The following is a 27,083-nucleotide window of genomic DNA, read 5'->3' as shown; positions in this document are numbered from 1 at the left end:
TTGTGTGACTATTCGTAGCAGTTTAGGGTTTGGGAAGCAGAACAGAAGTGGAGATGTTTCTCTATGTCCGCATTTATAGCTTATCTTCTACTGCTAAAGTTAGAAATGAAACTAGTTTTGCTGTACTGATGCACAGATGGAATTCCAAACATCTGGTGTGTATTTTAAAGAGTATCAAGCATTTACTCTGTGTGTGTATGTGTGTTTTAATTACTGCTCAGTCCTTCTTCTGCCTTCATGAAAGATGCCAATGGACTACAGAGACGGATAAGCCCCAGCCTCTCCTTAGCTCTGGTGAAGGAGGAAGACTTAATATAATTCTGATGAAAGACAGTGTGACCTCAAGAAGAACAGCCAGTCCATCGGGAAGAGGGGGGCAGTGGAGCAGACTCTGTGGAAGGGGCAGTTTTGAGCTGTGGAGATGGGGAAAAGAGTCTCACGGGAGAGCCGACAGCGGAAACAGTGACACAGGCACACACACATTACACACTCATGTGGTGGCCACAGCCACCCAGGGTCCCTGAACAGTAACGGGGTGCAGTGGAATCGTGAGGGCTTTGAATATCTTAAGAATGAAGGTCGTTCTGTAGGCTTCAGCCACAGATCTCTGGTGAATGACGTGGTTGTGGCTGGGTAGACGGATGGATGGATGACTAGGTAGGTTTGTTCATTGACTGATTGGCAAGGGCACAATTGATCTGCAATCACACAACTTTTCTTCCATCCCTTTTTCTTTATAGGAAGAATTTCCATCTGTTGAAGAAAAATTCAAAATTATTGAGAGAGCTAAAAAATCTGGACTCCCGACAGTGGTAAGTAAAAGTATATCAAACCACCTTTTTCCTGTCTGTCTTTGCGTGTGCGAGGATGCTGGATACGGCTGCAAGAGTGGTACACCTGCGGGGACCTGGCAGCTGATGGCATTTGCACAGGCCATACCTTTGGGAGTTTTACCCTGAGGAGTAAACTTACATGTTTGCTACGTGACGTAGAGGTACCCTAATCTCTGCCTTTGGTTGAGGACCTTTCAGTCAGTGCACACTGGTTCTCACTTCATCTCTGCAGCACCTCTTGTTCCACCGAGGAGCAGAAGCCAGCCCAGGTCACACAGCCGCCCATGTGCACAGACTACGTGGTTCAGAGCCACTGAGTCTGACTCCACAGCCCACGGGCTGGCTTGCTGTGGTCTCTGCTCCGAGGGCTGGGCGAGGTTAAGACCCAGTGATGTAATCAGGTGCTCCCTAGCCCTAGATCAGATCTCAGATCTACCCCTTTTTCGTACAATCTTAGAAGTAATTCCAAAGATGACCTCCAACCAGTGTTTGATCTTAGGAAACATGTGCTTCCAAAAACATCTCAGTCTGGAGCTGGTGTCGTACTAGGCACATAACAGGTGCTTGGAAGTCTTGAATAAACTGCTGCCTTAATCTTGAGTTTTTAAAACTCATTTAAAAAAATAGCTTTCTGTTCCTCTTGTATCCCTTTAGGAGCATCATTAGAGAAGAAAACCTAAAGCTGTTATTCCTCACACTGTCCTTCCCCACAAGTCAGTTTCCCAGTAGCGGTTGTGCTGCTTTTTCTCCAGAGGAAGAGACCAAGTTCTCAGTGGAACTTCTGGGTGGATTTTTCCTGAAGGGCTTGGGATTCACTGTCCCCTCCCTCTTGTCCCCCAGTAGGAAACAAGCAGTCAGTTGGGTTCCCAAACTCAGCTTTCCAAGCATACGCTGAATTATTTCATGCTCCTTCGTATTAGGTGAAAACATTGGTATCTTGTGATTGTGGCCAATTTGTTGAGTGCTAATGCACTTTAGTTGCATGAGGTACAATCAAAGTAGCTCCCCGGGGTTGAGGCGGGGAGGAGGCTGCTGCAGTAAAATACAGCTTTGGAGAGCTGATTGCCAAGACTTCTCCCCCAATTAACCTTCGCTTAAAACCCCAACTTTGGCTTTAGTGTCTTCTCAGCATCGAAAAAGGTATCCACTTATTTTATGGTAAAGGGTGTTTTCATGGTTCTTTCTGGAAAAAAAAAAAAGAGAGAAAGAAGTTGGGGGCTCTTTAGCTCTGAGATTTTGTGTATCGATCAGTTAGCAGGTAAGAACGTCCCTCGGCCCTCAACCTCCAGTCAGGATGTTTTTATTTATTTATGCTATCAGTTTAGCTCACTGCTGTCAAGGCCGAGTTTCTGCTTAGCATGTTCTTAGGAAAAGTAGAGACCAGTTCACAGCTACGATTTGTATCCTGTGAAGTTAGCAAAGATGTGAACAGTAGGATGAACGTACATACGAGTTAAGGAAGGCTCCCCTTTTCAACATTAATGCCTCTCACCACTGCGTGGTAAAGTGAAAGTTACAGTCGTGTTTCTTTGTTTGGCTTTTGAATGTGACAGCACAAGGAAACTGAGCGATTCTGGGTCTATTCCTAATAAGAAAGAAAACTGCGTTCTCACGAGGAAGAGGAAATGGTTGCTTTTCTGTGTGTGTGCTCCCGAATTACCTGCTCCTTCGTGCACTCGTCCTGCAGCTCGTGGATATGAAGTGCTGTAGCGGTTGCTAATTATCATTTCCAAAGCCTGGCTCTAATAAGGCCAGACACAGCGTCTGCAGCCTCCCAGGCTCTCTGCGGTGCTAACATTTTGGAGGCTGTGAAATTTGATGAGTGTTTACAGCTAAAGGTCACCTTTGCTCACACCTCCATCAGTCACGCAGTCACCGGCCGAGCTTGCTCTGCTGCGTGTTCAGTTGATGGGGACCTGTAAACAGCTGCAACGTAAAAAGCTTGGACTTCAAGGAGAACAAACAAAAACACTTCAGATAAACCTGAGATTGTTTCATGTATGTAAAGTGTATAGAACAGAGCAAAATTAAATGCTGAGGACTTTTAGATATACAGACAGAGCTGCAGAAAGAAATCGAGTGACTGTCCCTTTCTCTCCATTTGTTGAAAGAAGCTGTCTTTTAGCTCGTAGGTTATGACCTCTTTTACCATCCAAGCCCCCAAATGATTACAGCTCCTAGAATAAGCCTATCAGAGTCCAGACTGCTGGCCAGCCCTGCCTGTGACTCCCTAAGGAAAGGATGTCTCAATTTGGGGCTCCACGTGCTTGAGGACAAGCTTTCTGACAGGCTGAGAGCACAAGGTCTCTGCTAGAGCACCACCCGCTAGCATCCATCACCCCTCACATCTGTTCCCGTGAGATCAGTACCCTCACCAGTGTGTTCCAGTCACACCAGTCAGGGCCTTCGGGACGCCCACCTTCCCCACTGGCAGCAGGACAGTGAACTTCAAAAGCCTTAAAAAGTGGGCAATGACCAAGGCTCCATGTCTATGAATTTATTTTAAGGACAAATCAAAGATAATGTGAAAGCTTCTTTCAAATGGAAGCAACCTGAATGTCCAATAGCAAGTATTGGGGGTATGTAATATTAACATAATGGAATATTACACAACCATTATTAATAACTTTTTATACAGGCACACGGTATAGAAACGTTCACACTCCAGCATGGCTTAAATGATGACTTTTAGGTTATGTATATTTTACGCAATTAAAAAATTGTTCACAAATATTTTAAGTGAAAAAGTCAGTGGCAAAACACAAAATAGTAGCTTCTCATTTTGTAGCAAAGTGCATCCTGAAGTAGTAACAGTTATGATTTTGACATATAAGCAAGGAACATTAGTGGGGTTTTTAAGATTCTTCTCTTTCCTTTCTATATTTTCTAACTTTTCCTCTAAGTATGGTCATTACACGTGAACTATTGGGGGACACGAATAAGCTACCTAGACAAATAAAAGGAGCATACTCTCCTCCTTGACTTATTTTTATGACTTTATAGTTGAGTTTCAATTCATTCTACTAATTAAGTAGAAAAATAATATTCCTGCGGAAGGAGATACTGGAGAGTATGGTAAAATATGGAGCCCAGATTCCACCACTGTCGATGTCTACTCAGATTATAATGTTGCGGTATCCAAGGATTAGACAATAGAAACATTTCCATGTTGTTTAAGTGCTCAGTAGTTTTTCTTATGAGATTTTTCCAAAGTGTATGGTAGAAATCAGGAGAAGAGTGGGACTGCTCTGGAAGTGGTAATCCAAAATTTTTGAACGTAGAGACTGCAGTCAATGTCTTGGGTGATAGAGCTGCAGAATGGGTTCTTGATTAAAGCTCTGGTCCAGCGAGAGCATTGTCTTCGCCTCTAAACTGTCACTGGATCACTTGATGTATGTCTAGTTACTTTGACACTTTACTCCAGGGTGTAATTTATAGAAATGGTTATTGGCACATTCAAATATATCATCATATCTCTGGTCAATTCAACAGAGATCTAACTGAGCAACTTCTATGCACTAAAGACCATGCTAGATGCACAAAAGGTTAAGACACAGGGCTCCTTTGCTCAAAATGCGTGTTGCATTTACCTGCTTTAACAGCAAAATGCCCCAAATCTGTCATGGAGGAAGTAGACGAACAGTTTATACATCTGAAGACGTTTCCCCGGACAGCAGTCCACGCTCCGGAAGCAGCCCCTCACAAAGAAACCCAAAGTGTGTTCTGCTGCGAAGAAGTAGTTTCCATTCCTCACAGTCTTGGCCTATTTTACAGTTCCAGTCAGGGAGCTCCCCTGTTTTCTTATCTCAAAGTGTGGTCAGTGAAATACGCGTGGTCACAAGGATCTGTTCACAATTAATAGCTCTCTGAAATGCTTTCAAGGGTATTTTTTTTTACCAAAGATGGAAAGAATTTGTCAAACCTTGTGCTCTACATGCTGTTTATACATCGTATGTCTGAGAGAGTGGTCCCGGGAGCCAGACTGCCCGGCCACAGGTCCAGGTCTCCTGCTTGCTACATGTGGTTTTTGTGTCACTTTCTGTGCCTCCTTTCAACCGTCCACAAGGATGTGATAATAAGCCTTGTCTCATTAGGGTGTCTGCAAGGATAGATGAGATGTGTGTTGTGCCTTCTTGGAGCAGTGCCTGACCCCTTGTAAGTTCTCAGTAAACGTAACCTGTATAGTAGAAGTATAGGTGGCAGAAGTAAAACAAAATTTTGTATGTAAGAATTCTAACCCCTTTAAATCTAAAAATTTACAGCCGTGAAACACACAAAATCGCAGTGTTTTACATCGCCGAAGGTCAAGAAGACAAGTGTTCTATCCTTTCCAATGAAAGAGGAAGTCAAGCCTATGAAGACTTTGTTGCTGGACTGGGATGGGAGGTAATTCAGTTCATTCTGGAGGTGTTTATCAATCAGCACTATTTAAGGATGTATGTAAACTAGACATTGATGGTCTAAGTTTTTACATATGTTTTCACATTCAGATATAACATGGGTAGAGCTCTGGAGTTGAAGAATATATCAAATTTGACATCTTCTGTTATTTTCGAACTTTATACCTAAACTTTTGTTTCCTCTTAACTTTCCTCTTAATATTATTTCATTTGCTTTTCATCAGAACTGAATAGTCAGATTGGCTCTCCCAGCCACAGACATTGTGTAGTAAGAGAAGACAAACGTGGGCAGGGAAGCAATGGCTTTGGTTCCAACTTGGAGATTAGAGGAGAAATCAGTGACTTATGGGTGAAAAATTAGTTAGATGAAGTCAAAAGTTGACTTGATGGTAGCCATGATGGTTTAGCTATCAACCTGTTTCCCTAAGGTAGATTCCCAGGATGGTTGATATTTTAACACTTTGTTTTTTCTTTACTAAATGATGCTCTGACCCAAAGACATCTATACATTTATATATGTTCACGCACACGCACACACACACACACATACACACACACCTGTATCCAGAACATATTCCCAGAATCTAAGAGAATTCATGATAGTTAAAATGGAAGTCAGAATATCTGAAATAATTTTCTTAGTCTTCATTGGTTATCATTGTTTTGGTTTCTTGATTACCTGTGCTATGGGAAACTCTCTGGGTGCCTAAGTGAGACTCACCTCTGAGAGCTGAGTGTTAGGGAAGGGATGGATGTGGAGGTGGGGACAGGCTCAGGGTATATCAAGGACAAGACCATATGCTTCCGAAAATGTCAAGTAGGTTTTAGCCTAAAAGAGTTCTTGCACTTTCAATAGATTGTTCTTCTTACCTGACTTCTTATTTGTCATAGAATATTCTTATTATTTAACTAACATTTTTAAACCATACATTTCTTTTTTTATTCATCTGTATTGGAGTATAATTGCTTTACAATGTTGTGCTAGTTTCCACTGTACAACAAAGTAACTCAGCTATATGTATACACATATCCCCATATCCCCTCCCTCTTGAGCCTCCTCCCACCCTCCCTATCCCACCCTCTAGGTCGTCACAAAGCACCCAGCTGATTTCCCTGTGCTATGCAGCAGCTTCCCACTAGCTATCTATTTTACATTTTAAACCATACATTCCTTAACTAGAGTTTTAAGAAAAGACTAGAACATTAATTCATTGTATATATTGATTGTCTTTGGCGCAGAAGAAATTCTTCTATTTTTTTTTCTCAATTGTGTTACCACAGGTGCTTTACTGAAATAATAATAGTTTATGAAAAGTAAAAAAACAACAAAATAAAAAAAAACCCTAAAATGGAATCTAAGCACTGACTAAGAAGTGAACATTCACACATAGCTTGAAAAACAGTTATGACTCGGAGACTTGGCAGTGGCATAAATTGGAACAACCCCTTTGAAAAGCAATTTAGAAATGGCTGTTAAATTTGGAAACATTTGTACCTCTTGACCCGAAACACTGCTTTGAATGCTCCTTCTGGTTTGAGAAAGCAGAAAGTCCCACGAATCCATCAGTAAGGGAGTTCCATGTGTGTACACACACATATATATGTTCATGTATAGGAGGCGATGAAGTTGGAGAAATATGCACCAAACTTTGATAGTGGTTTTCTTAAGTTGGTAGGATTTTGGAGCCCTTTTGTTAATGTTTCTGTAATACTTAATTTCATCTATCTTTGTATTACATTTGCTTATAATCAGAAAACTGTAAAAATGAAAATACTTAGATTTTTTAAAAACCTGCATTCCTGCTAAGTGAATAAGAACAGCTCTGGTTTGACCCTCACTCCTTTCCCCCGTGACTGCCTCAGGTGGACCTCTCAACCCACTGCGGGTTCATGGGCGGACTTCAGCGCAACGGCAGCACGGGCCAGACTGCCCCCTACTTTGCTACCTCGACCGTGGAAGTGATTTTCCACGTTTCAACTCGGATGCCATCAGACTCAGATGATTCGCTCACCAAAAAGGTAAGGGGCTTCCTTGGGGACCATGCGTGGCGGCCCTGGTTTGCAGGTGACGCTCCCCTGGGATGGCGGGAGCACGGGGCTGGTCGGATCCCTACCATGCGGCCTCTGTCATTGCTGACTGGTCTGACGGACTCTTTCCTCCTGCCTGTGAGGCGGGTGATCGATACTGGCCAGCGGGCCTCATCGCACCTGCCTCATTTCTCTCCTCCGTGGTTTTGCTCTTTCATCACTGCAGTCACGGACGTCTGGACCATGTACACAGTGGGTAGCAGTGCTCATGGGACCTCAGTAGTTGGGTCACGGCATGATCAGACCCCTCTCACAGCAACCAGGGGTCTCAGATGAGCAGAGCACTACCAGCTTTCACTCAGTGGCCACATGCTGGCCTGGGGAGCTGCCTCCACGTCTTAGGTTTTGGTGGCGGCAGTGTTCTCGGTGAAGGGGACCCTACCTACAGAGATGTGATCGCAGATCACCAAGACCCTAGGCAAGACTCACATGTCCTTTTTATTTGCCGTACCTTGTAAATTGCTGCTACTCTGCAAATGTGTCACTGTGTGCTATGATTTTCTTATGACTGAAAACTATATATTTTGTTAAAAGATAGTTTTATATTTTAAATATTTTTAAAAATGATTTCCTAAGTAGGATGGTCTTTTTTTTTTTTTTTCTTTTTTTTTTTGAGAAAAGACAGTGTTTTCTTGATAAAACACCATGTTATAAATACTGTTCCGGGGCTTGGCCGGGTTGTAAGTGTCCCTACTGTAATAATCAAAGTGCAGCTGATACCTTTTGCAGCTCCAAGATTTAGCATCATTAGCGACAAACTCTCTCTATCAGGATGTCTCGCAGCTCGACTAGAAATCAGTCGCAGGAACAGCAGCCCCACAGTTCCTTGTCTTATTCTAACTAAATTGTCCCTAACAGCTTAAAAATGAGCTGCAAAATTCTCGAGTGATTCATGCTCTCCTCTGCCCCCTTCACGGGGGCACTTTTTCAACCCTGCAATCTGGTTGCAACCCCATACTGAACTCTTGATCCTTCACCGCAGAAATTTGTTAGCTCCAGCTAGATTAGATTTTTCACAGCTAATCTAACTGCTGTAGGGGTTTGCAGAGTGGGGACAGAGCTGTGCTATTGGATTTGTCCAATTCATTTGACTCCAGGACTATAATTGCACTTATGTCTTACAAGGCTTTTATAGCCTCAGGCTGCCCAGCCGCATAAAAAACAAATTGGCAGTGATACAGTGCAAGTGGAAGGGATGAAAGGCCCACATTATCAGTCTGCGGGCAGCGCTGTTCTGGCAGGAAGTTTCTTGGTTAATTTACAAATAAAACTTAGATTTTAGGATGGGCACACTGTCAGCTGAACAATGGGGATGTCAGGCCTGCCTGTTACTTAGTAAAAGTAGCAGCCGGGCCCACTGAGGAGCAGGAATTCTCAGTCACACAGACGACTCCTTCTGGAGCCAGCTGGCGACGTAATGCAATTAGTCGGGAAAGGAGGTCAGCCCATTAGGTGTGTCCCAGGGCCAGTGTCACAGCGCGCACCGCCTGGCAGTGGCGGGCAAAAAGGCCCAGGCAGAGGGACCGCAAAACTCCGTCAGGATGAGACGTGGCAGGACATGGGCTGACTTCTTAAGGCTTAAGCCCCGAGCACTTGTTCCAAGCCTCTTGTTGCGGTTGAAGCAGTAGCTGGTGTGAAGGACGGCTCCGTCTAGGTGACACACGACTCGGGTCCACGTGACGTGTGTGCACGGGTTTCTCACTTGAGGGCCTGTCATCAGCGTTCTCCAGAACTCACAAAAGGACGTCTCTGCAGTGAAACCCCCTTTAAATGGAGTGACACTTTGAAGCTTCCAGAGTATTCCTGGATATTCTGACGTGGTTGACAATTTGGCTGGCTTAATCTATTTGTTTTACCCTCTTGTTTTCTTGTCATGGGCAGAAGAGGGTGTGTCTTTGCTCTTTGCCCTGGATTTATCAACAACCGGTCCCGTGGCCTCGGCTCTTCGTTTTATGTGTTGGCTAATTAAACTGTGACGCGTGTGGGGGTCTGAGGCACGTGACACTGAAAGCAGCTTTCAGATGATGAGTCCCATGTTATGACCACTTGCAGAATCTCCACACTGGGAGGGTGGGCCTGTTCCGTGATGACGTCCTTCCTTGCCCCAGTCCTGAGGATACAGTTGCAAAGAGAATTAGGAGAAACCTCCTCGGGTTATGTAACCGAGTTACAGATTTTAGAAAAGGGAGCGCACCTGGAAGATTTCAGTAGTCACTGTATTACCTCAGAGCTAATGCCTTGCGACTTACATGGCTGGCCGGGGAGCTGTCCCAGGTTCTGGGGTGCTGGCGTGTGGTGGGAGAGCCACACAGGAAGACTGTCCAGTAGGTGTGTTGGTCCCCTTCAGAAGTTTGTGCCAGCACTGAATTAAGGGGCACAAAACTACCCAGAAGGTTGGCTCTCTCTGTGGGGCAGGGGGGTTGGGTGTGCACCCCAGGGCGGCCCTGGCTCTCAGTCACCTTCTGCTGTTCACCTGTTAAATAAGCTCGGAAGCAAGACACTTTGTCACGGAAGCAGATGGTCTTCTGCTGCAGTGTGTATGGGGCCAGGACTCCACATCCTCAGGAGGCATCCAGGGGCTTTCACCAGTCAGCCTTTGTGGGTTTAGGAATTGCAGCCAACCTTTTAACCTTTATCATCAGGGGTGCTTGAGTCCCACTGCCAGGCCCTGCCCAGATGACCTCACCTGTGCTTCCTCCAGCCCGGGACACACAGTCATCGTGCAGGAGGAGCTTCGTCAAGGGTGTTCTTGCATCAGACTGAGCTTGGCCCAAGGGGTGCTCACAGGGTCCCTCCCTCGGCGTCACGGGAAGCCCTCCTCCGAGAGGCCAGGAGTCTCTACTCATTTTTGGACCACGCGGCCTCTTGTGTATAAAACCATAAATGAGAGGGCTGGGGGGAGGGGGTTGAGCTGTGACAGGGCAGTTGCCCTGGGTGCAGCTTAGATGGCTGTGGACAGCGGAGGCCGCGTGGATCAGAAGCCCCAGCCAGCTTCCAGGCCGCTTCTGCACCTTCCAGGGGCAGGGTGGGTGCCCCTCCTTCCTGAGCCCCGTCCCCTCCTTGTTAGATAACGTAAAGATAACATGCCTCAGAGAGTTAGTGGAAAGACTGAACGAAATGTACGTGTGAACAGACTTTCTCTTACAGTAAGGCACCCTTCAAATGCCAGGTATTAGGGCTTGGTATTAGTTTCTTATTAAATTTAAGTAACACTTACTAGTTATACATACTTTTTATTAAAGGTCTGTCATAAATCCAGTTTGTATACATTTGGTAACAATTGTGTTATAATGGCTTCTGTTCTCTTACCCTCATTTCTTCTATTTTTCTTAATAACCATTGAATTAAGAGCCTTATGAAGCTCTGTTGTAAAATGGAATAAAAGACTCACACCGTCCATTGTGTGGAAACATGTTCAGCCACGTACAGCATAAGGCTTTGCTGCAGGAGTAAAATTAAGTTTTTAACAAATCCTGGAGAAGGTCTTCTACCTGCGATGCTTACGTGCCTCTCTCTCTTGGTTCCAATGTGTTTCGTAGAAGGCGAGCTGTGTTTTCTTCGTGCACTTGTGCTTTTTTAAAATCCCCGCGGAAGGCACCGGTGTAGTAGCCTCTTTCGGTGGTGAATTATTTTTGCCTCTGAGTATAATAATTCAATTTGTAAGCCACGACCCCTCCTAAAGTGCCGTTATCGCTCCGATTAATAAGGAGCCAATTTGCCATTGCAGCTCCGTCACTTGGGGAACGATGAGGTCCACATCGTCTGGTCTGAACACTCCAGGGACTACCGCAGGGGGATCATCCCCACCGCCTTCGGGGACGTTTCTATCATCATCTACCCCATGAAGAACCACATGTTCTTCATCGCGATAACGAAGAAACCCGAGGTACGTTTTCACCCCGTTATTCTCCCGGCTCATACAGAGTTTGCCGTATGATTCACTGTAATTGAGAAACAGTGATACCAGTATGTTAAAGGCGCCACTTTACACATATGTGAATTACACGTGCTGTATAGGAATTAAATGTGAAGTGGGATTTTCAAAGACTCTTTCGTCAGGAGCTCAGAATTCTGCATTTTATTACTGAGACTCTTTGAAAATTATGAAGACATGTATGGTTTTTAAAATGTTTTTAATTTTTAAAATTTTGTAATTTAAAGAAATTGTCATTTAGAATCTGGGGCATGTTGATTACTAATAATAAGAGTTGATTGAGCCCCATGTCACATCTAGTATCCTGTGGGTGGCTGTGGGTACGGGATCCAGCCTGGCCTCTGCTGCTGCTGATGGGGTCGGTCCTGAAGGATCGTGGAGAAGTCCAGAAGAGTTGGGCCTCTGTGGCTCGGCCCGTGTCGGGGCTTCTAACGATGGAGCTGCCTTGTCGCCCGGTCAGTTCAGCCGGGTCTGTGGACATCGCTCACGGGAACAGCCAGAATCATCCAGGGCCTGGGTGCCGGGACCTGGATGGGCGTCTGTTTCCGTCCTTGCCTGACTTTAGTGGTGGTTAAACAGTGCTTTATACTGTGACTTGATTTTGTTTTGGAACTATTAATACAACGTGGGGTTTGGGGTTTTTTTTTTTTTTAGTTTTTTAATTAAACATTTAGTGTATTAAGTCTCTCCTTTCTCAAGAAAATGGCTTTGTGTGTTTCAGCTCGATACTAAATATAACCTTCATTTCCATTCCAAATTGTCCCCCTGCAGGAGCTAAAAGTTACCATTCTAAATACTCTCAAGCTTTAAAAATAGTAGGAAAGATTTCCTGGGATTTATAACCTAATCTAAAGTGTTCAAGTTGTGAGGACTGAATGAGCTAAGAAATGAAAGTGCTTCAAACAGTGCCTAGTCCAGAGGAAAAGCTATTTACATATTAATAATAATTATTACTATTATCATCATTGCCATTATTATTTTTTGTTATCGTTACTACGGAGAAAATAAATAATGACAGTGAGGGTCAACTCCTGAACTCAGAAAAGCCCCACTCTAGCTGGTGAGAAGCCTACCATAAAGGGAACCCTCCTTTCTATTCAGGGAGCAAAGATGCCAAAAGTTATTCATGTTAAATATTTGTGTTCTCTTTGGTTCAAGTGTCTGTGCATGTGAAGCTTTCACGTTTATATAAGAAAATGGCTCTTGGTGCTAATAACATTTGCGTGTGTCCATGAAGGACATTAATTTAAAAAATTAAACTGAAAATTTTAATATTAAACAACCAATAAATTTAGTATCCTGTAGCTTTCAAAACTGGAAAATGTGTTTCTTTAATATTTAGTGTGGATTAACTGGCTTTATTAGTTCATTTTCAACACGGCCCTCTAAAATGTCATTTAATGTCCTAAAAATGTCACTTTTATTTTTATAGTAAATTAAGAACATAAAAGGTATTTCAGTTCACATCATAGTGTCAAAGTGATTTTTTAAAAGGTATTATAATGCATGAAAACAAGTATTAACATACCTTTTAAAATTTCTTTAAAAAACTCTAAGTTTTATAAATTTGGCCGTAAATTCTGACAAGATGAATAGAGCAAATCGCTTTCTTAATATTTCAATTCAAAAAGCCTAAAGGGAAAAAGAGAATAATGGCCAACTGGAAATTTAGTGTTATCCCCACATTTAAAGGACAAACCATTACAATGTAATAAAATTAATCCAGACATTTCCAGGGCAAGTGTGGCTGACCTTTTGTTCACCAACCAGTGACCCCAGGGTGAATGCGAGAGGCTTGTGGAGGGAAAGTCTGTTTGTTTGGCTTGGGTCCCTGGTATTTAAATTGCATTCCCTAATCAAATGAAAAGGCTGTCCTCTCTATCAGGTTACAGAATCCATGGCAACATTTGGCCTTTTATATCCATAATGTTAGCCTTTTTGTTTGCATCTAAGTAGAGACACCTGGAGCAATGTTAACATTAACCGATTTAGCATTAATAGCTTCATTATATAAGAATTTCTGATCAGATAGCTGTTACTTTTGTTATATTGCTTCAGCTTGTATTGTTGTCATTTTTTATCTCCCTGCTTGGCAACCAGGCAATGATTTGCAAATTTTTTTTGTCTTGATTAATTAAGCAATATAATTATCAGTAACCACGATGCAGTCTTTGCTCAACAAAGCTTCTGAGAGAAAACAATGGTAAGTCTGTGAGTATGAATGCATTCCACGCGTCCCAGATGCATGAGGATATTACGGACAATGAGGGGAAAGGCCGCCTGGGAGCGGGGACAAAGGGTGCCGCGCAGACTCGACACACTGCACATACCGCCAGGGACGCGCTGCGGGCTCCCGGGGACACAGACGCCTCGTTAGATTACAGCTAGTCAGCAGAGATTAATTCTCAGCCATTTGGTGCAATAATTTACCCATTCCACAGTCTCTTAACCAGCGCGCTTTGCCATGGAAGGGAAGGCTTTGTACTGGAAAGGTTTATTTAACCTCGCCTACTTTTAGGGATCGCCACCAAAATCGGTATTTTTGCTTCGAAATTGTAATGATGCAGCTGCTTGACGTGGAGGAAGCTCGTCCTCAGGAGCACAGGCTGTGCACGAGTTTCCAAGATGACAGGTAGCATCAGAGCCGTCGGTGGGGGACCTGTATCTTTCATCTGAACGTGGCATGACTCTGTGGTCTGAGTACACTTTACTGGCTACTCCGGGTAGCCATACTTCTCTAAGAATAATTTTAATCCTTTTTTAGGAGGGAAAAAAGAAAAAAAAAGGAAAAAAAAAACCTCCTCAGTACACAAAAGTCCTGCTCACTGGCTGGAGTCATGCATATTCAAATTGTCCTTTCATTCACTGGCCTCATTAATAGCCTGTGTAATAATGCGGGGCTGTTTGTAGTACAAGCTCACAGACAGCACCGCTTCCAAGGCCTTTGAAATTTAACATATTTCGCTTTTTCATCCATACACCTCCCTTAAATATACAAATTACGTGCCTGGCAGAATCCGCCTCCTCTTCATAACACAGCCACTGCGAAACGGTATGTTGCATGAGCCCGGCTGTGCTGGCGTGAGGCGTCTGAGAGGGTCTGCTCCCTTCTTGAGCTTCTCCTTGAACTTTTTAAAAAACAGATTTAAAAAAATGTGTGCTTAGCAACATAATTTCATTGTTAGGTTACTTTCAAGATAAGTCCATAAATATGGACACCGTAGTCTCTAGTCACAGAAAAGAAATGTGCTGTTTTCAGACTTCTGGTTTTTCCTATTCGTATTACTCAGTCCGCAGTCAGGGAAGACGTACGCACGGGGCAGAACGTGAGTGATTTACAGGTTTCGCTGAGTGCCCAGTTTGTCCCTCAGCGCAGTGCTTCATCCAGCCTCTTTACTGCAGGGGTACCTGTGCTACTTTCCTTCTTCCAGTAGCTGGAAACAGTGTGGGTACTCAGCACATTGGCTTGTATGAATTGGAGAAGGTACGTTTTAGCATTTTTGTCGTGTTTCTCTCCAGCCATGTGAGTGACTGGCTGGTGACTGTCTGACCGAAGGGTAGGTGAGCTGAAGCAGCCTTGACCAGGAGCAGTTAAGACAAAAGGAAGCTTTGGGAAGGGTCCTCTTTGTCACCCCAACCAGAGTGTCCATTTTGTAAATGAAAAGCATGTTAACGTCCTCCAGACTCTCCTGACTTGGCCCTGGTAGATGTGGGCATGGGAGGAAAACGGGTGATGATTCAATGCTTTCTGAGACGCACGCGCAGGGGAGAGTAATAGGATAGGAGCTGAGACCCCAGAGTTCCAGTTCCTGTGCTGCCGCGGTGGGAGGTGTAGCAGGGTTCTCGATGTCTTTGGATCTTAACTTCCTCAGCCGTAGCATTCAGGTTGGGGACCAGGGTCTCTACAGTCCTTTCAGGGATTCTAAGCAACCCTTTAAGAGGATGGGCCCTCATTGGAACCCTATCCTTTCCCTAAGGTGCCCTGAGGTTGCCGTTGAGGTAGTTTCTGGCTCCCTTGCAGGCTCAGCAGCTATTGTGAGGGAGAGAGAGAGAGTGTGTTTGTGTGTGTGTGTCTGTCTGTCTGTCTCCAGGACGACAGCTAGCCCAGGACCTTTCCCTGGAGCAAGTGCTCAAAATGCTGCTTAGGGCTGATGCACCAGAAGCCACAAGAGCATCTGCACATATGAGGTCAGGAGGAGCCAGCACTGGCACCTGTGTTTGGAAGGAAATCTTTTCCTAGTGCGGCTTTATTATAAAGGGAATGTGTTTGACTGCAATGTGGTTGTGTAAATTCCTCTCATTTCAGACGTGCAATTTTCTTAAATATTTATCTCAGCCCCAACCAGATAACCTTTTTGAGATTAAGTCATACACTTTAAAATGCTTTGGGACATTCTCAGGGAAAGTAAGTTCTTAGTTTTTGGATATGTAACGAATCACGTATTTTGAAAAGATAGTTGAGAACACCAAATAACCAGAATTCACCGCGATATGTTATTAAATGGATTACTGCAATGGTAATTTATGGTAATTTATGGTAATTTATTATTGTTGTTATTGGGTTTTTTTTTAAGTAGAGGAATGACATTGGGAACTTTGTGAAAAGGCATCTGTCATTTGCAGATGTTGTATCAAAATCAAATTTCTTCTTTATTTCATTGCCACTCCTAATAGAGGAATTCCTTGGATACAAGAGGTCTGTATTATTCCTTTTATCCACTTTTGAAAGACTATCTGAGTCATCCACAAGCAGTTGCCAAAGAATAATAAAAGAACATTTATTTATAAGATAAGCCACAGTACAGATAGAAAAAAAAATCTATAGCCTATTATTAACTCCTAGCTCCTGTTTTATCTTTCACAACAATTTGGCTATTAAGAATTCCTTCTCAATTGACTTTCCCCAGAAGTTGCCATTGTTTTCCCTTTTTGGGGGGTCAGTCTTTGATACTTACATCTTCCTGCCTTTGCCTTATCCTCCTCCTTTGGCCAGAGCCAGCCTGTGTAAATGTGTCCTGAGTGGCCAGTGGAAGAGCCTGCTTTGTGTCAGAAAGTGGGACGGTTCTCATCCTCTGCCCTGAGTGACCTCAGCAGGAAGGGCTTTGGGCCCCTGACGGCCTCTCTCTGACCTGTCAGCATGCACGCTGTACCTTCCAAAGCTCCTGCACGGTCGCACGTGCCCTCGCTGCAGCTGGGCAAGGCAGGCTGGGGTGTCAGGAGCGTAGAGAACTGCTCCATGAGCAGGACATGGGCCCACCGCTCCCAGAACAAGAGGTGTACTTTCTGTGCTGTACTTGAAGTTCATTAGTTTGTTGTTTGTTGTGGTTGGGTTTTTGTTGTTTAGTTGTCTTCATGAATTCTTTTATCACAGCTTCATCTCACTGATAACTAGACTGCTTTTTAGGGTTAGGGTTAGGGTTAGGGACCTCATGACAGGTCCGTAGAACACTTCTCCCCCACACCTCACCATGGCATCAACCTGGCTTTTGTATAGTAATGGGAAACCACTGAAAGAGCTGCACATCTAAGACCTTATCCACGAAGTTTCTAGGGAAACCCAGGCACAACAGGGGAGTCAAAAACAGAGGCATCCAAGGAAATTTTAGCCTCTGACACCTTCAGCAACCCATAAACACAACCTGACTCCTAGCCAGACAAACATAAAGCCTTATACTAAAGGCCTGTTTACTTCAGTTCTTTTTACCTGATGTATCATGTCCAGCTCTCAACAAAAAATTACAAGGCATACTAAAATGCAAAAATCACAATTTGAAGAGACAGAGCAAACATCAAAATCAGACTCATATGGCAAAGACCTTGAAATGATCAGGTCAGGAATTTAAAAGAAGTATGATTAATATGCTAAAGGCTCTAATAGAAAAAGTAGACAACATGCAAGAAGAGATGAGTAATGGAAGCAGAGAGATGCAAACTCCAAGAAAGAATTAAAAGGAAATGCTAGACATCAAAAACACAGTAGCAGCAATGAAGAATGCCTTTGATGGGTTCATCAATAAACTGGACAGGTGAGGAAAGGAACTGTGAGCTTGAAGATATATCAACAGAAATAGCAAAAACTGAAATGCAAAGGGAAAAAAGGATGAAAAAAATTGAACAGAACATTCAAGACCTGTGGGATAATTATAAAGTGTAATATACACCTAGTGGGAATACCAGAAGGAAAAGAAAGAGAAAGGAACAGAAGAAATATTTGAAATGATAACTTGAAGGTATTTTTATATTACATATATTTTAATATATAATTATAATATGTGAAAAATTTCCAAATTGATGACAGATACCGAAGAAGACAGCTTCCACAGTGCAGGAAGCATAGACAGCACCAGGATAACTACCATCGTATCTAGAGCTGGACACAGCACATTCAAACCGCGTGTTGTAGACTGAATGTTTGCGTCCCCGTCCCCACCCCCCAGAATTCCTATTCTGAAATCTAACCGCCAATGTGATGGTATTTAGGGGTAGGGTAGAGGTGATTAGGTCATAAGGGTGGGGACCTCAGGAGTGGGATTGGTGACCTTATAAAAGAGGCCCTGAGAGCCCCCTCACCCCTTCCTGCATGTGAGGACACAGAGAGAAGACAGCCGTCCATGAACCAGCCATCTTCCCACGTCTTGATCTCAGACATTCCAGCCTCCAGAACTGTGAGAAATAAATTCCTATTGTTTATAAGGTTCCCAGTTTATGGTACTTTGTTAAAGCAGCCCAAACAGACACTACCAAAAATCAAAAACAACAGGGAAATCTTAAAAGAAGCCAGAGGAAACAAATAACTATAGAGGAGCAAGGCTAGGTATTACATTGTACTTCTAGCCAGAAATCGTGCAAGTGAGAAGCAAGTGGAGTAAAATATTTCAAGCGTTGAAAGAAAAGAAACACCGGCATAGAATTCTGTATTCTTCAAAAGTGAAAGAAGAACTACTTTCTCACACAAACAAAAATTAGGAAATTTGTAGCCAGTGACCTGCCTTGCAAGAAATATTACAACAAATTCATCAAAAAGAAGGAAAATGACATAGATGAGAAACACAGATCTACTTTAAAAAGGAATAGATGAAATCTATTTTTATTCTTATTCTTCTCTTAATTGATCTAACAAATAACAGTTTGTTCCAATAATAATAATCACTGTATTCAGTGATTATAACTTATGGATAAGTAGTGAATGACAGCAGTGTTATAAGGATGGGAGGGAAGAATTAGAAATATTCTGTAATGTGGCACTTGCACTACTTGTGAAGCAGTATAGTGTTATTTGAAAGAGGACTTGAATTAACTATAAACGTATATGTCAAATTCAAGGGCAAACACTAAAAGAAGTAAAATACATACATACGTATATGTGTACACACACACACACACACACACACACACACACACACGTGTGGGTGTCTGGAGGACAGAGCCACGCCTCCCCCTCCACATACCACTGTGGACTGTGGAACACATGAGAAGTACTTGGAATTTAACACATTTTACTTTTTATAAACTTTTCAGTCCATGGACTTCTCAGTCTTTCGACAAATAATGTAACTGGTATTGTTTTTTTCCAACCGGAAAGTTGTACTTGAATGCAATTTATTAACCCATGTGTCTGTCACCCACTTTGGCATCTCAGGCATAAATGCAGGGCCCGAACATGCCCTCTCCATTCAGAAGTTCATTCTGTGGGACTGTGAGCTTCCCAAGGAGAAACTGGCAGATCCTGGAATGCGGGGAAAGAATCACCCTTGAGACCACGGGTTCTGACCTCACTCATGCACAGGTGCCCCTGAGAGGGTCGGCCTGTCTGTGCAGCCAGCACCCTGGAGCCTACAGTCCTGTGTATGACTATGCCCAGAAATCACTCCTTCCCTTTTGGCCTCTCATTTTGGCCATTCGTTATTTCCAATCTGCCACTTGATTCTCTCATTGTTCATTATAACTTTCTGATTGTTTTAGGTTGACTTTGGGGATCTGGTCAGAAACGTGAGAGACCGTGTTGTTTGTGATTTTCATGAAATGCCCTCAAATAGGTTCTGTTCTCTCGGCTTGTAGGCAGGATTGGGGGCCAAGCATGTGATGTCCCTGGTGGTGGGGCTGCTCCGCCCCGGTGCCTCAGTTGGTGGATGTGAAGATCTGCCCTTCGACGTGAGCTCCCATTGCCCTTGTAAGACCACGTCTCCAGGGATGGCCCCCATCCATCAGTAAAGAGGCGGTTCTGGCTTCAGGGTAACGAGCCGGCTGCTCTGGGGGGATGTCTTGGCCAGGCTGGCACAGGAGCCAGCTCTCGCCCGCCCGACCCCGGGCATCTCCGCACACACCCATCCCTCACGTGTAGAAGCTCTTCTCTTCCATGACTTTCCTTCCTGGTATCTTATTCTGACATCATTTCTTAGCTCACAAAGCTGTGCTCATAGAGATGGCGATCACTGTTGCCGTGACTCTTACCTTCACAGGCCCTTGCTTTACTCCCATCATTTTGTAACGTGCTATTTCCCTCCAAGTATAAAGACATGCGTTCCCTACCTGACTTCCACGTGTGATTCCTGACCACTTTGTTTGCAGAGAGCATCTTCACGTTAGGTCTGTGGCCTCTACCAGGTCGCATCTCCTGGTGACACGCGCGTGCTTTCATCGTGGCCTTTTCATCTCATCGGTAAAAGGTAGAAAATTTACCGGGCGCTCTGTGCTGCCTGCATTTGGATTCCCAGGACATTAGGTGGGTGGAGAGACTGCAGGTGGGCAAATACAGCACGTGGAGTTGTGCAAACGAGCTGGTTATTTCTGCTGGGTTTTCATGGAGTCCACCATCAGCTGCGTCCCCTGGCTGTTCTTCAGTCTTTTCCTTTCTCTCTCTGATTCTGATGCTCCGTGCATTTCCCAAGGTACCAATTCAAGAGCTTTCCAGTCTTCTCAAGTCCACAGGCTGGGCTTCCCTCCTGCCTTACCTCCTTCGGTGCCCGGCCTCTGACTTCCCCGCTTTGCTACAGGAAGCCCCTCAGCAGGGACGTGCGGGCGTTGCCCTGTTCTGTCGACACCCTTGCTGTTTATTTATCCCTAACCTTCTAGGCGGGTCTTTCCACACAACACCAACTAATGCTCAGCTAGATTAGCACCTCCTGGCATACTTGGTGGGGAAACTGCCTCAGCAAAGAGAGCCAGTGCTCCTCACCCTTTCCCTCCTGTCTTACACGGTTTGCCTGGGTGCATCTCCCCTCCCACCGCCATTCCCTGCTGACGCCCACGGTCATGACCGCCTCCTACATGAAGCCTTCCAAGGCTTCTCTCAGGTAGAAGAGAACTCTCTCTGGGCACAGAACATTATGTCTGTACTCACCCTAAAGCTCTTTTTTCCTCTTCATTTTTTTGCCTTCTTGAATATAGATTTTTATCTCCCCTGCAAACTGCCTTTGGGTAAGAGCCCTGACTTATTTCTCTGTATTCCTTTAGAACCCTCAAAGCAGGCAGATGTGTAACTATGAAACAGATGAAATCTGATCTCTCTGCCCCTTTCAGCCTAGAAAGATTCTATGTACTCTTCAGAATTTTCAGGCAAAATTTGAGAGTCCTCTGGTTATCCGTTTGTTCCAAAAAATTATCTTCTGATATTTAGAGAACATACTTATATGTTGATAGAGATTAAAATATATGGAAATAAACATTCTTTCTAAGAAACGTGCCTTATATTTCTTTTAAAGTTTTCACCCTTATCTGAAAATTACATGTTTCTTCTACACTGCCTCTCCTTAAGCCAGTACTGTTTCCACCACCCTTATGAATATAGCATTTGAACCTTTCAGCCAGTCTGTGAGGGCTCTAGGGCAGACCTACACTGCCTGCACCTACCTGCCCTGCCCCTGGGCCCCAAATATGTCCATAGGTGGTACACGTGTAGGAGACTTGGTTTCTGGATAGCCAAACCAAATTCAGAATTTGAATCCCAGTAGTGTCATTCTCTTTAAGAGTAGAAAGGTGTTAGTTTTCACACCTGTACACAGAGGCTTATTACTGAAGGGCTGTTCATGTGTGTATGCTTCTGTGTACACGTCCTGTGTACACTTTACAGGCATATGTGTGGAATCCTAGACCTTTGATTAAGTCACCCACCTCTTACATGAGGAAAGCAGTGCCAAAAAGCTGGGCACAAAAGTCATGGCCGTATATTCATTATGAAGAGATGCCTTTAGTTTTTTTGTTTTTTGGAGGGAGGTTTGGGGCTTTTCTTGTTTTGGGTTTTTTCTTTTTTCTTTTTTTGGCTGTGTTGGGTCTTTGTTGCTCTGCGCTGGCTTTCTCTAGTTGTGGCGAGCAGGGGCTATTCTTTATTGTGGTGCACGGGCTGCTTATTGAGATGGCTTCTCTTGTTGCGGAGCACGGGCTCTAGACGTGCGGGCTTTGGTGTTGCAGTGCGTGGGCCCAGTAGTTGTGGCTCTTGGGCTCTAGAGTGCAGGCTCAGTAGTTGTGGCGCACGGGCTTCGTTGCTCCACGGCATGTGGGATCTTCCTGGAGCAGGGGTCGAACCCGTGTCCCCTGCATTGGCAGGCGGATTCTTAACCACTGCGCCACCAGGGAATTCCATGATGCCTTTAGTTTTTAAAAAGGGAGTCATGACTAACCAAACTAGGTCAGTCACTCCACCCAGACTCTGTGTTTATAGCTTCCAGAGAGGCCTGGGGCTCAGCAGGCCTGCATCTCGAGGCCGTGTTCCAGTTCCAGAAACTAGATGTCATCCGTGAGGAACTGGAACAGGGCTCAGTTGTTCGTTATCCTGCTTTGGAAGATCAAGATGTCTTGGTTGAGTCCTTGAAAGATTAATTCCCACAAATAAAGTGGAGATTTCTGATCACTTTGTGTATCTCAAGGATTCTGCCTTGTCCTGGCTCCCGCAGCTGGACACATCCCTGTGCTGGTAGACTACACAGTATTGCAGCAGGAACGTCTCTGCAGATGCGAGCCTTCTCTGCTTTCACTGGATCTGGCCAGAGAACCTGGGTGTGCAAGTGCCTTGGAGTGGACCCAGCCCTGATGAGGAGAAAATCACTGGGGCTGTACTTTCTAGCTTCCTCTCACGGCTGTTCTTCCTTTCGACACGGAGTGCATGAGAGGGGCTCCACGTGCATCTCCTAACTTACAGCTGGGAAGGAAATCTAGTTTGTCAGCAGTCTTGGAAAATCTTATTAATCTTTAGGCTTTGGTCGCCGTGCTAGGGAAGGTAAGTCCTAAGTCATGCAGAAACTTTAGTTGGTTGTGACTATACATGCTCAACAGGGACAAAACGATGAGTGGAGATTATGATTAGGTCTAATACTTGATGTATTCTTCCATTAAATTTCCCGCTGAGCATGGAAGCAGGAGGGGTGCCCAGGAGGTTCCCTTTTCCCATCATTGTGTAGCAGAACCACTCACCCAGGCCACCCCAGAACCCCCTATACCACCTTGCTGTCCAGTGATCTGGGGAGCCTAGTAACCTGGGACAGTTTCCACTTCCAGTTGAGGGGAATCACAGTGCCTTCTTCAGGAAGGGTTGCTGCTCCGTTACATGCTGCAAACCAACATCAGAGACCAGCATTCTAGGAGCAGAAGAAAACACTTACGTGTGGGTCAGGAGGAGTAAAGTGAGAGGCACTCGCCCTCTGCTACTGTACCTGGATGTGAATATTCTGGTTATGGAAGAAAGGCCACTATATACTGTTCCCTGGTTCCAAGGACACACCACATCTAATGTCAGTATCCCACTCTCACAAGGCAGTATGTTGCAGTGAGCACAGGAATGAGTTTTCAACAGTCTTCCTGCGTGTAGTCCCCTCTGCTCAGCTCCACTGGTCCAGTGGGTTTCTGTTGCACTGTCTTGCTTCCTACAGCTTATGACGTGACTTGCTATAAGATGAGGCCAGCCCCTACCCTGTTCTTCGTCAAGAATGTCTTAGCGTTTCCTGGCCTCTCTGATTCCCATATACATTTTAGAATCAGCTCATCACATAAGGTGCATTGAATCCACACATCAGTCTGGGAAAGGAAATAACAAATGCTGAGTCTTCCAGTTCATGAATGGACACATCCTTCCATTTATTAGACTACTTTTTAAACTCTCAAACATCTCTCAGTGAAGTTTTAAAGCTTTCTATATACTTTCCTCGTTAGCTCTATTCCTGTGGGCTTCATATTTTTGTGCAGTGGGAAATAGTCTCTCTTCATTTCATTTTCTAACCATTGGTTGCTGGGGGATAGAAACGCAGTAGGATTTTTGTGTTTATTCTGTGTCCATGGACCTTGATAAACCCTCCTATGAATTCTTAGTATTTTCTGTAGATTCTTTTGGAGCTTCTGTGAATATAATCATGTCATCTGAAATAATGACCGCTTTGCTTCTTCATTTCTAATTCACAGTCTGCTGTTTCTGTTTCTTGCTCCTCTGTATTGGCAAGGATCTCTAGCACAAATGTTGACAGACGTGATCAAGGGGACGGTCTTCTCTCATACATACATAAAGCTTTTAATGTTTACCCTTAAGTTTAGTGGTTTCTATAGGGTTTGGTAGATATTCTTTAACAGATTAAGGAAGTCCCTATGTATTCCAAGATTGCTAAGAATTTTTTTTTATCATAAATGGATTTTGAGTTTTATGAGACACTTTTTTCAACCTTTACTGAGGTGATCCTATGACTTTTCTACTTTAATCTACTAATGTAGTTAAGTATACAGATTGATTTTTAATGAAAACCCACTCATATTCCTGGGATATACTCAACTTGGTCATGATGTTTTATTATTTTTGCACATTATTGAGTTGGTTTGCTCGAATTTTGCTGGGATTTTTGTATGCATGTTCATGAGTGAGACTGGCTCCTAATTTTGTTATTTAGATTACACTAGCCTAATAAAATGAATGGGTTTGTTTTCCCTTTTCCTGTACACTGGAATTGCCTCTAAAATAATAACTATTTGTTCTTTGAAGGTTTGTAGAATTTGCCAATAAAGCTACCTGGGATGGCTTTTCCTCGTTAAAATAGCTTTTTTTCACTGTAATTCAATAACTCTAAAGCTTATAGAATTATAGTTTTTATATATCATCTTGTGTCTAAGTTGTATGTTACTGGGAATTTAGCAATTTTGTCTAAATTTCCAAATGAATAGGAATAAAGCTGTACACGTTTTCTAAGCTTCTGTGGTTGTGTCCCTCTTTTATTTTTAATATTATTTGTTTGTACTTTCTTCTTTTCTTAATTCATCTTGCCAAAGATCTATCAATTAGTTGTGCTAGACTTTTTTCAAAGAACCAACTTTTGATCTGGGTTAGTCTCTCTCATGTGTTTCTGTTTCATTAATGCCTACTTTTGCCTTTTTTTTCCTTCCCCTTTACACTTTGAGTTTATTTTATTCTTTTGGCTTTCCAATATTTCTTATATATATATATATATTTTTTTACATGTCTTTTCTTTAATGAATATGGCGATTTTTTTAAATAAACTTTTATTTTATTTATTGGCTGTGTTGGCTCTTCGTTGCTGTGCGTGCAGGCTTTCTCTAGTTGTGGCAAGTGGGGGCTACTCTTCATTGTGGGGTGCGGGCTTCTCATTGCGGTGGCTTCTCATTGAGGAGCATGGGCTCTAGGCATGTGGGCTTCAGTAGTTGCGGCCCGTGGGCTCAGTAGTTGTGGTGCATGGGATTCATTGCTCTGTGGCATGTGGGATCTTCCTGGACCAGGGCTCAAACCCATGTCCCCTGCAATGGCAGGCGGATTCCTTTTTTTTTTTTTTTAAGCTCTTTATTGGAATATAATTGCTTTATACTCTTGTACCAGCTTTTGAGGTACACCAAAGTGAATCAGCTGTATTTATACATATATCCCCATATCCTCTCCCTCCCACAACTCCCTCCCGCTCTCCCTGTCCTGGCCCTCTAAGGCATCACCCATCATCGAGTTGATCTCCCTTTGTTATACAGCAACTTCCCTCTAGCTATCTGTTTTTACAGTTCGTAGTGTGTATATGTCTATGCTATTCTCTCACTTCGTCCCAGCTTCCCCTTTGCCCCCCACCCCCCCAACCCTGTGTCCACCAGTCCATTCTCTGCATCTGCATGCTTATTCTTGCCCTGTCACTGGGTTCATCAGTACCATTTTGGTTTTTTTTTTTTAGATTCCTTATATATGAGTTAGCATAGAGTATTTGTTTTTCTCTTTCTGGCTTACTTCACTCTGTATGGCAGTCTCTAGGTCTGTCCACCTCATTACATATAGCTCCATTTCATTCCTTTTTATGGCTGAGTAATATTCCATTGTATATATATATATGCCACATCTTCTTTATCCACTCATCTGTTGATGGGCCTTTAGGTTGCTTCCATGTCCTGGCTATTGTAAATAGTGCTGCAGTAAACATTACGGTACATGTTTCTTTTTGGATTATGGTTTTCTCTGGGTATATGCCCAGTAGTGGGATTACTGGATCATATGGTAGTTCCATTTTTAGTTTTTTAAGGCACCTCCATACTGTTTTCCATAGTGGCTGTACCAGCTTACATTCCCACCAACAGTGCAGGAGAGTTCCCTTTTCTCCACACCCTCTCCAACATTTATTGTTTCTAGATGTTTTGATGATGGCCATTCTGACTGGTGGGAGGTGATACTTCATTGTGGCTTTGACTTGCATTTCTCTGATGATTAGTGATGTTGAGCATCTTTTCATGTGTTTGTTGGCCATCTGTATGTCTTCTTTGGAAAATGTCTATTTAGGTCTTCCTCCCATTAGTGGATTGGGTTATTTGCTTTTTTGGTATTAAGCTGCATGAGCTGCTTGTATATTTTGGAGATTAATCCTTTATCAATTGCTTCATTGGCAAGTATTTTCTCCCATTGCGAGGGTTGTCTTCTTGTCTTGTTTATGGTTTCTTTGGCTGTGCAAAAGCTTTTAAGTTTCATTAGGTCCTATTTGTTTATTCTTGATTTATTTCGATTATTCTAGGAGGTGGGTCAAAAAGGATCTTGCTTTGATGGATGTCATAGAGTGTTCTGCCTATGTTTTCCTCTAGGAGTTTTATAGTGTCTGGCCTTCCATTTAGGTCTTTAATCCATTTTGAGTTTATTTTTGTGTATGGTGTTAGGAAGTGTTCTAATTTCATTCTTTGACATGTTGCTGTCCAACTTTCCCAGCCCCACTTATTGAAGAGGCTGTCTTTTTTCCATTGTATATTCTTGCCTCCTTTGTCAAAGATAAGGTGCCCATATATGCTTGGGTTTACCTCTGGGTTGTCTATTCTGTTCCATTGATCTTCCTTTCTATTTTTGTGCCAGTACCATACTGTCTTGATCACTGTGGCCTTGTAGTATAGTTTGAAGTCAGGAAGCCTAATTCCACTAGCTCCGTCTTTGGCAGGTGGATTCTTAACCACTGCGCCACCAGGGAAGCCGCTCCAATATTTCTTGTGATGGATGCCTGTCTCATTCAGTTGCAGCCTTTATTCTTTCTAATAGAAGCATTTAATCCCACACATTTTCTCTGAGTACTGTCTCAACATGTAAGTTACAATATCCACTGTTTTCATTATTATTTAGTTTAACATATTTTAATATTTCCATTTCAGTATTTTTGTTGGCCCCTGAGTTATTTAGAAGTATTTCTTAATCTCTAAACATAGAGATTTATGCAGGTTTTCCTTTTGCTGTGGATTTTTAATTAACAGCTCTTTGGGCAAAAAATACAGACCATATGATTTCAACCCTTGACATTCTTTGAGACTTGCTTTATGACCTAGAACAGGGCTCAGCAAACTTTTTCTTTAAAGGACCAAGTAGTGAACCTTTTAGGTTTTGCCCACGCAGTGTCTGTC

At 43.4% G+C, this 27,083-nt stretch overlaps 1 protein-coding gene across 4 annotated transcripts in view; it reads left to right on the top strand.

Moving 5' to 3' along the window:
* Positions 1 to 27,083, top strand: part of RALGAPA2 (Ral GTPase activating protein catalytic subunit alpha 2) — a 285,849-nt gene that overhangs the window by 177,345 nt on the left and 81,421 nt on the right. For all 4 annotated transcript variants that reach the window (XM_057703254.1, XM_057703256.1, XM_057703257.1 and 1 more), the window contains 4 exons: positions 741 to 812; positions 5,096 to 5,219; positions 7,097 to 7,252; positions 11,049 to 11,207. In XM_057703254.1, coding sequence (XP_057559237.1) covers positions 741 to 812; positions 5,096 to 5,219; positions 7,097 to 7,252; positions 11,049 to 11,207 — 511 coding nt within the window. The remainder of the gene's footprint in view (positions 1 to 740; positions 813 to 5,095; positions 5,220 to 7,096; positions 7,253 to 11,048; positions 11,208 to 27,083) is intronic.

This window comes from Hippopotamus amphibius, chromosome 12, assembly GCF_030028045.1.
Source record: "Hippopotamus amphibius kiboko isolate mHipAmp2 chromosome 12, mHipAmp2.hap2, whole genome shotgun sequence".
Classification (NCBI taxonomy): domain Eukaryota; kingdom Metazoa; phylum Chordata; class Mammalia; order Artiodactyla; family Hippopotamidae; genus Hippopotamus; species Hippopotamus amphibius.
Note: the sequence above shows the minus strand (reverse complement) of the source record. Positions and strands in the feature narration are given on the sequence as shown.